The following is an 11,332-nucleotide window of genomic DNA, read 5'->3' on the forward strand; positions in this document are numbered from 1 at the left end:
TCTTCTGACAATTTCAAGGGGTTTAACGTTAATTGTGAGTTTTGGTGATATTACATACAATGACAGGTGTCTAAATCCTGGACATACAATTTCTTCTCAAAGCCAACATTTCCTTATAGTGTGTCTTCAAAGACTTCTGTCCCATTTTTATTGCTAGCAGCTTGATAGTTGGGTTGATTTTTTTTTTTTAATTCTTAGTAGGCTTTCTGGCTTTTGTAAGTCTCCAGGCTACAGCCTTGTTAACTGGTAAGTTATTTCGTTGCTTCTTTCAACAGACAATAACAGATATTCATGTTATTCACATATTTCTTGTCCTGCTTTCTGTTTTTCTGGTGGTGATTTGTAGGTTTGGGTTTTTTTTTTTCATTTTACAAGCTTTCAGTTGTTTGATTTTTAGGGAGGTGTTGGTATTATGTGGCTTGTGTTTTGTTTTGTTCTGTTTTTTTCCTCCTTGCAGTGCTTTTATTGCTCTGGTTTCCTTTCTTTTCATTCATGAGAATACTTATTTCCTTACTACTTCAAAACTGAACTGTGGAGGAGCTGTAACGTTTGACAACTATGAGCTGACTTCTTGCAACTGAAATTCTTCAACTCCTGAAATGACAAAGGACTCCATAAATATAGGTACACAGATTGAAGTGACTATTGATTTTCTGCATGAGGTAGAGCTTAAAGCACAGACCAAAGAACGCCTAGCTGGCTGGGGTCCAGATTTTTTCCAAGGCAGCCAACAGAGTGAAGTCATTGACAGTGCTGCCTAAACTTATATTGATTAAAAGGAACAGTTGAAGTGATAACTGGTTCTGGGGAAACTACCATCTATTTGAGTATTGTACATGGAGCAATAGCAATAGATGGTGCTGTCCTACATCATGTTGCTTTGCGTTCTGTTTCATCTGCAACAGTAAGTTTTCTTAGTAATACAGTCCACTTCTGTGTGCTATGGAAGGAGAAATCTCAAATCTCTGAACATGAAGTGTCTTTTCCATAAGGCCTTAGTGTTTTGGAGGTATTTAAATTATACTAGGATTGAAAGAAAAGTACCACATAAAACTGAAAGGTGAGAAATCCCACTAAGAAAGTGCACAAAGCAAGTGACTGTGAGTTTATCTTCCTTGGTGATCTACTCCTGAGCTGAAATCCATTGTTCATGTTTCAACTCCTCCCATGTTTCTTCTTCATGGAGCAGCATTTGAAGGACCTCTACTTGTCCCCAGTTTGAAGGTAGGCATGTGGATAGGTATGCTTTGGTATGGGAGCCCCCAGGCTTGTTCCCAAACTGCCCAGCCCAGAAACCTGCCCTGGTTCACCAAAGGATGCCCAGGAAAGGCTAGTGGGGCTGAACGTGGTTAGGGTAACCCTGTTAACAGGCACCCAGAAAAGATAATTCTTCTGTCACTGTGAGTTTCCTCAGGAAAAAGCTTTGACTTTTTTTTTTTTCCCTGATTTGATATCTCTGATGCTGAGTGGCCATGCCAGTACTGCCACAGCAGCGTGCCAGGGACACAGGAAGCCCATGGTGGGTTGTGTGAGGCTGGAGCAGATATACAGTGGCCAAAGGCTCCTCACTCAGAGCCCTGAGTCAGAGCTGCTCCATGCCTTGGGGCAGCCAGCAGCAGTTTTGTCTGATTTCTTCTTTTGCAACAAAGCAAAATAATCCCACAATCCTCACCTTTTCCATGAACACAGTCCTAGAGGATGGATGTGCTTGCCTGAGTCTGACCAGGCTGCCAAACACACCCCTCTGTTCAAAATTTGACTCCCAAAACTCTACAGAGGGAGAGTCTATGGCATCCTTTGGTTTTCACTCACCTCAGTTGGAGGGCTTTAACTTCAGAGCTGTTGAGTACTCAAAGCGTTTGATTTTTGGTGGCTATGAGATTGAGAGCCAGAAATCAGCACTAGAAAATTTTGGATGTGCAGCTGGATTAACCAGTGTTGATTGTTAATTGAACATCAGAGAAGGAACAGTTTGTTCTCATTATTGCCAGGTGGCACCCCCAGAAAACATACAAATCAGACTCTGTGCCTCCCTCTGAGCTAGGACACAACTCTGGGTCTCTGCTGTGCTTAGCTTCCTAGAGCTCCCCACTTATGCTCCTCTTCTGGGTCTTCAAAGGTCTGGATAAAATTAATCTACAGTTGTATATCCCCGCCTCCACAGGTCAGCAGGGCACCTGACCAAAAAAACCTTAAACAGGGAAGGTGCCAGTTAGCGTACAGCTGGGACATATGCTACATGAAGGTGTATGCCAATTGGTAAACCAGATTTCTGCCCATAATGTTACTTTAGTAGTCTACAGTTTACAGCAAGGTATGTTCAAAATTATAATTTGCAGAAAAGTGCACAAGACTTTGGAAATTTAACCAGAAGGTTAAAAGAGCTCTTCAGAAAAATACAACATAATAACATTTTGCCAACTCTTTGAATGTATTTATTTATGTTTGGATTTGTGTAAGGAAATTTCCATGCTATAAATTTTTATTAAAAACATGTCATTAGAAATAAACAGTACATTTATAGTCATAAACAAACCAGTCATTTTTACACACACTAATGTTTGGTTTCTTCTTACAAAACTGGAAATATATCCCATGATCTATTTTTTTTTTTTTTTTTTTTTTGCTTACACCTGATATAAATGGATAAAGTTGCTGCATGAAGTTTATACCTACTGGGGGGTTCTTATGTCCTCAGACTACATACACAGAGGGTATGTGTCTGTTTTCCTAATAATATTTATATGGGAAACACAGCTTTCTGCTCTTGGTATTCATTTTGGGTGTGGTAAATGAGCTTAAATACTACAGGAAAAAGAATATAATGATAATACAAAGATTAATATATTGTTTGCTTTTTCCTGCTTGTTCATGGGAATGACTGATCTATACAAAGAAAAGAAATGTGTTTGTACTGTAGAAAGGCTTGATAATACCAATTCACCAGAGCCTTATTTTCATTAGCTATCTGAAAATGTGTGGCCTGTTTTCTCAGATACTAGGAAAGCAGAATTCCTCAATGCTGTTCTCCTTCCTGTTTTCTGTTTCCTGGAGGTCAAGCTGATGATATTCAAAAGTCACACGGTTGATGTGTTTGCCGCTGGAGACCATTCGCAGCACAGTATTGTCACAGCCAATCTTCATTTGGGCTGGTTAGAGAAAAGAGATATAAAAATACACTTACGCGAGATAGAGGGAAAGCAATGATGTTGAGGAAATACAAAGCAGGCAGACACACAGTTTTGGAAACAAAGCCAGTTTGTGTGTAATAATGACCAGCCAGTGGTGGTACTGCTGACCAAATATCTTCCTTTGTGTTTCTTAGCTTTACTGCACAGTGGCTTGGGTATTTAACCGAGTGTTGCAACCTTTGTTCATACAAAGCCTACTCACTCTATTCACCTGCAGTGTCACATACACAGAGAGACATGGTGCGAAGGTCTGTACATGCTTGCACTTGGAAAGATATGCTACTGTTAAATAGCATAAGATATGGGTGAAGGTAATGGCACCCTACCCTGGAGATACCCAAAATTAACAATATCAAAACGTTTCCTGTTGGAGGACCAAGAGGGTGTGTGCATAAGGAGGTTCTTCACAGTAACAAAGGCATGTGAGAATCCCACCAAGACAAATCTAAAAGGAAGTGCCCAGCATATGGACTCACTTTGGGGGAAAACAAGCATATCACTAACCACTGCGTTAGATGAGCCATTTGAGCAAGGGTGTGGCACAGCCTGTTTCATATGGGGACCCTGGAGCATCTTCCTCACTGGAGGAGAAATCTAGTGGGTCATTGAAAGAGCAGGGGCTGCTGAGATGGGATTTCTGTTCCTTCACACCACTACCAGGAAAGTGTGTTTTAATCTCATTGTAGTGCTCAGTATTCATTCAGCAACAGTGCTTGCTGGATAAAGCTTTGAACACTTTTTAAATTTAAACACATTAAGTTGTGGTGTGATCTCCCAGCAAGGGAGACCACAGAGGCACAATGTCAGGCACATACTTGCTCTCCAGACTCCTCTCTGGTCCACTTAGTCATATTCCTGAGGTATAAAACATGTGCCACGGGAGCTAGGCCATCACATCACTGCAACACTTCATACTCTGCTGTATTGATTATTGGGGAAACCTGAATTCTCATTTTTGTGGGGAGAAAGATGTCACAGGCATGTTAGTGAAACATGTTCAGAGCTCCTACAGTGTTCAAAGCAGAGAGTGGGAGCTCTGGAGTATTGGAGGTATGAGTTACTCCTGCAGTAGAAAAGGAGATCTTGGGAACACTGAGTGGGAAAATAACTCTAATAGAAAATGTAATTGTTCTGCTTTTATTTGTTATGAATTTCCAGGCTTATTTATCTGTTGACACTCTGATAATAATATATGTCACAAGACAAGCATTTTAAAAATGTGTATAACTTAACCTTGATATAATGATTACTGCAAGGGCAAGTGAAGGTGGACATGCGTGAGCTACATCACACAGCCCAGCTGGAGGCTCAAATAGCTTTAGCTGTCATGTTCTGCTGCATGTGAAGTTCATCACTCTAGCAGGAAGTCCTGGCTTGGGTGGGCTGTGCACGGCTCCTTCTGGTTAATTATTTTATCTTGTGGAGGTAAGTAGAGGAAGGAGTTCTTACCAGACCCATGAAAGGAATGGCAGAGATCAGCTAGTGGAAACATCTTGGACGGGTCTAAGCCAGTTCCTCCTAGCAGCTCTATGAAGTCTCCCACTCCAGCACAGCCTGCTGATGGTTTCTAAAAAGGCAGAGATTAAAAGTTATTTATCATTTGTCTTCAAAAGGTAGCAGTTCTCTAGGCATGGTTGCAGCCAACAGTAATTTTTAGAAGTCTTCTATGCTCAAACTTGTGTGAAACCAGGCTGTCTTCAACCTGAACAACTCTACTTAAATTTGACATTAGCCAGTTGATTTGCTAAAGGGCTTCCAAAGAAAGACCGAAGTGGGCTCTGAAGATTACTGACAAGTATTTAAGGTGTTGATTCAATTGCTTTTAGTGCAGATAAGCAATCTGATTCTGGGTGGTTAGACATGAAATTAAATTAAGAGAGGCATGGGCTACATGTCTGCTCACATTCAGATGGCAGGCAGGAACTTAAATTCTACTATACTATACTACACTTATTCTTAAGCAGTAAGTGTTGCTAAAATGTGCTATTCTGGAAAAGTTTAATTAAAGTAGGAAATGTCCAACAGAATAGTTTTGTATGGTGACAATGGCTCTCTATGTATTAGACCCACAGGCGTTTTCTTCCTGAAAATCAATGCTGTTTTCCAAAACCGCCTTGCATGGACACCTTGCGCACCTTTGGGCCATCACCCATATGCTGTTATTTAAGTGCCTGATTTCTTTACCATCTGCTGTTTTCCCTTTTCTGCCCACTGCTGAATAAGTTACCTCCCTTGCCCATCTCCCAGAGCCTAGTTTGCTCAGACATTGGCAGTTCCCATGAAGGACCTAGGCTGCCAGTCTCCCTGACAGTAGAAAACAAACTTTCTTGCTTTTATCAGTCTGGGCATTTTGGGATTTGCACCTTCTTAGATCTCCTAGTCATAGGGTGTGACCAACAGCTCTTCTCATCTCCTGACTGGTCCAAGGACCAAATGTGGCAAAACCCCAACCCCGTGCCAACCCTGTGTGGCCAAACCCCAGCCTCAGAACAGATGGAGCAGAGGATGCTCAGCATGTGCACCAGGGAATCATTTGTGAGCATGTTTTCACCATTCAGCACCTCACTATCTAACCCGTGCCTCCTGTCTCTGTTCAGAGTGATTGCTGCTTTCATCAGTTGAAATACGGGCAGGCAGCTCTTGGTGAGAGCACTCCTTTCTTTCTAATGAAATTCTTACCCTTTGTTATTGCAAGCAATACATACATATACATGCATTAATGGTACTTTGCATCGTGTGATTGCCTCTGCAATGTTACAGAGACACTAGTGACAGAAACGTACCCAGCTCTCAACTCTGGAAGGAAACCAGAGCCCTCAGCATCCCTGCACATGGTCCAGAGTGCGTGTGCCTTAAGACCCAGTGCCACAGGCTACCTTTGCTTTACCCCCTTCCCTCTCTCATGCCCAGGAGAACTGCACATGGCAGTAATTTCTTAGGAAATTGAGAGCTTACCTTCGAAAAGAGGCCATTTAAATGTCCCAGGATAAGATCAGATATTTTTATCACCACTGGGTAGATTATGGAGAAACTGCAGTTTCTGTGCTGATGAGGAATGACCATGGTAAACCTTCCTGAGGGAGTCTGAGAGATGACATTGCAAGCTGGGGCACAGGAGAGCATGCAAGAGTTACTTGTGCAATCATCACGACAAGTAGCAAGTGATAAGGATATATGTTCACTACAGATGATTTAAGTACTTAGAGTTACAATCATATGCTGAAAAATATTAATATGGCATTTTCAGCGGTTCTTGCATAGCATTTGTTCCCTAAAAATTCCTTGCCCATTTCTTACTATGTAGCGTGAGGTCTGGCAGAATTTGAGGGTGAAGCAGTTGATGGGAGAGCTTACGCCCCAAATCTGTACAGCAGAGGTTCATGTTGTTGAGGGCTTGCTGTATGAGGGGGGCTAAATGTGGATCCACGGCTTTTGTTTAGCTCTGACTGGTTATTGCCTGACACTGACAGCAAACCCGCAAGTCCTATTCTGCTCCTCTAAACTGGAGTTCCTCACCCTGTCAAACATCTCATTGAAACTACTAAAGGTACATGCTGATTTTATCTTAAAGCTAAAGCTTAACAGTTCAGGTACGTTCATGCTTATCACCTACACGTGCAACCCAAGGGATCCTCCACACAGAGCTGGAGTCCTGCAGCTGCTTCAGCAGGCTGGTGGAGGACACAAGCCACCTCCAGAAGCTGCACACAATAATCACATCCACTGGCATGAAGCCACACTAGTGTGGAGACCCAGCTTGCAGGCTTGTGTCTGAAGTACACAAGGTAAGGGCAGGGCAAACGTGCCATCATCTTCATGCTTTGCATGGTAAGGTAGGTAAATCAGACTGCCTTGAATGATAACTGTTAAATGTCCTGTCCCCTCTTGGGAAAATGATGCAAGAGACCATTATTTGTGCCTTGCCAGCTCACAGGCTTAGGGGCATAACTTGCAAATAGATCTTTGGAATCATGTAATTCACAGCTATCACATAACTATTCAATACATGGTTTTTGCTGCTGAGCTTTTTCAAATATTTTCCCTCATTGTTCACCCAGGCCCAGAAATCACTGAAATTAAACTCTCTGTGTTAATACTATGCATTCTAGACAAATGTGTTGGAACATAACAGTATGAGATTGGAAGACATATTCTTCAAGAGGAAGAGCCTTCCGGTCCTGAATATTGATGCCATGCCTAAGTTATTTCTTACACCTCTGTTACTTTTTTTAACTTGAGGCACACACTGAGCCCGAGTCAAATCCTCAGGCGTGCAGGTGTGCGTGGGTCTGCTGGTGTTACTGGAGCTGTGTCCATGCAGATAACAACAGCATTCAAGGCAAACCAACGCATTCGTTTTGTTTCCTGCCCCAAACACAAGCCCACTTCATGGTATAAAAGATAGACTTACGAAAGAGGTTGGTGTTTTTCTTGACGGTGATGGTAAACCCATTGCCTGGTTGGTGAATCCTGAAGAAGATCATCGCCACATTCTGTGATGACCTGATGCTCCTCTGAATATTGCCACTTTCACAGAAGTCTACGTATCTTTGGGAAGTGGAGAGAGGATGGTCCAAGGAACTGGGAAATTTCTCTCCTTTGAGTATCCAGCCATCAAATACCTACAGGGGTTCAGTAATTGAAAACAAGGCTTTTGCATATTGCTCTGTTAGCAGAAAACAGAAACATGAAGTATTACAGACACTGTTTTATTTTGACACCAGAAGGCCTGTTCAAAGACACCAATTAAAAACAAAAGTGCTTTGTATTTATAGATTTCCTAGGATTTAACTAATTATTAAGTATCAATCCATATGTAGGAAAAGGATTCATATACATTTTCACGTTGTCTGTATTTCCTTCAGGAGACAATTTAGTGACCTACTTTTGAAAGAAGCAAATTTTTTTTTTTCTCCAGCATCATCCCATTTGCATAAATGTTTTTATTTACTACTATTGCAATGTAATTGTTACTAAGAGAAGTTTTGATCAGCTTGATTTGGAAGCGATATGAAACACATCCTCCTCTCAAACTCTAGGCATTAAGTCTATTGATCTGGCCTGTAATTTTCCACTCTCCATCTTTTGCAGTTTGTGATTAATGGTCCTGGGGGCCATCCAGAGATTCTGGAATACAAAAACACTTTGAGGAGGAATTATTGGCATAATGGCAATAATGTCATAGGTATTGCTCTCTCCTGCATCTGTTCATTTAGCTTGTCCTAACCACTAGAAGGCAGAACAAATGCTGCCTACTTGGCTGGACCTTAAGCAGCAACCTCTACAAATCTTTCCTTAACAACAGAAATAGCAACAATTTGCCCTCAACTTCTTTGCAGAACAGTGAGAGAAATGTGTCAGAACTAGAAATCTGTGCTCATTCTAGCATAGCTGCACAGCTGCCTGCCTTGCAGTTTCAATTCCCTCTTAGCCACTCTTACCCAGGAGTTCCTTCTATGCTCCAGTCAATATTTTGAAAATTCAAGGACTAGATCCCACTGTTGCTTCAGTGAGTAATCCTAATGTGAATATGTGTGGGACTTCCTCATGGAAAAGCTGCAGGATCAGTTTCTGGATTTGCCAGAACTGTAAATTTTCTGAAGTAATGAGAGAGGGGTACTCAAATTACACCAGGGAAAAGCTGCCTGTATAAATACAACATAGTATAAGACAGAAATTGGGGACACTATGATCAAAGGATGGGAAACCTCTATAAAGCCTCAAAGATCTCTTGGCATTTTTCTAGCCTCTGTGAGTGGCTTGTAAGTCCAGGTACAAAATCCTTGGACTCAGAAGAGGGTGAAATAAGCCTCCCTGTAGTAACATGGGGAGAGACCCAAGCCAAGGGCTTGTTTCGGGGGGACAGGATTCCCCAGGATAAAGCTAGAAGGGTGACAGCATCTCTTCAAGAGAGGGAGACAAGGAAAGGGCTGAAGAGCAGCTTTCCTCCTCCTCCCCAGAGCTCAGCTTGCCACTGGGCCACATGTGGTCTGTGCTGTGCATGGCCACCACAGTGCAAAGGGCAGAGTGCAAGGTGCAGGGAGCAGCCAGGGGCCATCAAGCCTCCCCTTCTCTCATGAACTGAGTTCAGACCTTGGTCAACGCTTCAGCCTGCCAGCAAAATGTGCTGGTAAAGTTTTTTGATACTGGAATAGAAATGGCTCCAAGTCACAGACCTCTCTCTGTTCAGAGCCAGCATCCCGTGACGATCTATCAGGGCTGTTTGAAAGAACGCCTGCAATGATCCCCTCATTAATAAGCTGACGCTAAGTGACCTGCGAGCAGAGGTTCTGAAGCAGTAACAGCGATTCAGAGAGCTCTGTCGTTATTTGCAGGGCTTGTGTGATTCATGGTGCAGTGAGAAAACCCTCCTGACAGGGCTGAGGGGCTTGGCTCATACTGACCAAACTTTGCAGTCTGTCCCCCAGGTATGGACTCTCTGAAGAGGTGCTCCTGGAACGTTCAGAAGAGCCAGTGCTGCAGTTTGGAGAGAGATCCTCAGCCTGCATATGACTTTGCCTTAGGGGAGTGGTGATGGGGGTGGAGGTACCCGAAGTGCCTCAAGGAGGAGTCACTGCTGTCCCAGAGACAGCTGCTTTGTGAAAGCCCGTTCTGCACACGCAAATACGCACATGCCCATGTGCACACACATTCACAATGTCTCAGAAGTCAGATCAGAGCATGGAAGGGGAAGATTAGCAGGACTTGCCAGCTTCTTACCTTCAGGAATTCACCTCCTTGGCAGTCGATGTTTACAAAGTCATAGTCTATCGTGATGAGTTCCTCAGGCTCCCCGATAAAGAAGGTGGCGCAGTGCAGCTCTGGTTGGTCTGCAGTGAAGGTGAACTGCCCTTCTATACTCAGCATGTCAATGCAGCCTGGAGAAAGAGAGACGCAAGACTGCTGCCTCAGGCTGCTGGGGAGGGTCAGCTCATGTGGTGCAGGAAGTGAGAAGAGACCCCCCCACACACGGAGACCCAGTTGAAGCAATTAGAAGGCTGCTGAGCATCAGAGGATGAATAGTAACTTGCAGGTGTGAGCACAACTTTGTGATAGGGAGCTGAGGGTGTAATGATATGTCAAAGCATCTCAGAGCAGAAAACTCTGTGCATGTGTGTGTGTGTGTGCACCAGTGCACAAACACCCTATTCCTTCAGATTTCTCTCTAATCACAGTTTTCACACCTGCCCCATCCCCTGGAGATATGACCCTGCCCAGGGACATGGGTTGACAACCCTCATCCTCCTCCCACTATTTGGGATCCTCAACTCTGAGTCCTAGCCTCTTTTCAGAACCCTGTTTCAATCCCTCTGACATTTTTCTGACATTTTAACACTTTGCCTTTCCTCTCACCCTGTTTACAAAAAGTCCCTTTCCCCTCCCTGAGCCCCAAACTCCCCTCAGAACTCTCCCACCCACTGACAGTCCCCACCAAAGCACCAAAGAGACTCACGAAGTGACCGCCGGTAGATCTGCCCTGCAGACAGCTCTCTCTTCAAATCTTCACTGAGAAGTAGGAAGGGCTCATCTTCACTGGCATCCTTCACCTGGTGAAGGAAAGGAGGCAAGAAAAGGCTGGGGCAAAGTGAAATGCAGTCCCCAGCCTCCACCTCCCAAGAACAGGCACCCGCAGATTAAATTCCTCCTCCAGAAACAGTGCAGCTGTGGAAGAGCTCAGTCAGAAAGCTACCAACCTGCAGTAGAGGGGAACAAACCTGACACCTAAGAGGTGAACCTAGCAGTCCAGTGCACAGTGAGTGTCTTAAATCCTCTGAAAAAAAGCAAGTTTGAGAAAAGGCAGGATAAACAAATGAAGGGTGAGGGACAGGACTGTTGCATTAAAGTTATCCAGGTGTAGGTTTAATGCAGGAGGAGTGGGAACAGGAGGGAAGAGAGGAAAAAGCACAATGCTCGGAATCTGGGAGTACAAGTTAGAAGACAGCAGCTAAAATCAGAGTGAGGCACTTTAGTTGCCAGCTCTACTGCTCACCTCTAGGTATCTGGTTTCCCCTTTGGATGCTGCCAGGAAGATGAGAATGAAGTGGCACTGAAACTGGAAAGCAGACGGCATGCTGACACCTCCTCTGGCAGCCCTCCCTCTCTCCCCGCAGCCAAGTTTCTCCCGGTCTGCGCCGATAGGC

At 43.7% G+C, this 11,332-nt stretch overlaps 1 protein-coding gene across 2 annotated transcripts; it reads right to left on the reverse strand.

The window, feature by feature from the left end:
- Window positions 1-2,938: 2,938 nt before the first annotated feature.
- CRHBP (corticotropin releasing hormone binding protein) lies at window positions 2,939-11,332 on the reverse strand. 2 transcript variants are annotated; one of them, XM_008936897.1, is made up of 7 exons: window positions 11,182-11,277; window positions 10,645-10,738; window positions 9,912-10,098; window positions 7,603-7,813; window positions 6,147-6,295; window positions 4,641-4,758; window positions 2,939-3,149 (listed from the first exon to the last, which is right to left on the reverse strand). In XM_008936897.1, exons 3-7 carry the CDS (start codon window positions 10,056-10,058, stop codon window positions 2,992-2,994), a joined length of 783 nt encoding a protein of 260 aa, XP_008935145.1. In that variant the 5' UTR covers window positions 10,059-10,098; window positions 10,645-10,738; window positions 11,182-11,277; the 3' UTR covers window positions 2,939-2,991. The 2 variants fall into 2 exon arrangements, with proteins under 2 accessions (XP_008935145.1, XP_008935144.1); XM_008936896.1 differs by having other exon boundaries at window positions 2,944-3,149; window positions 9,912-10,069; window positions 11,182-11,332.

This window comes from Merops nubicus, unplaced genomic scaffold (assembly GCF_000691845.1).
Source record: "Merops nubicus isolate BGI_N331 unplaced genomic scaffold, ASM69184v1 scaffold2823, whole genome shotgun sequence".
NCBI classification, from domain to species: domain Eukaryota; kingdom Metazoa; phylum Chordata; class Aves; order Coraciiformes; family Meropidae; genus Merops; species Merops nubicus.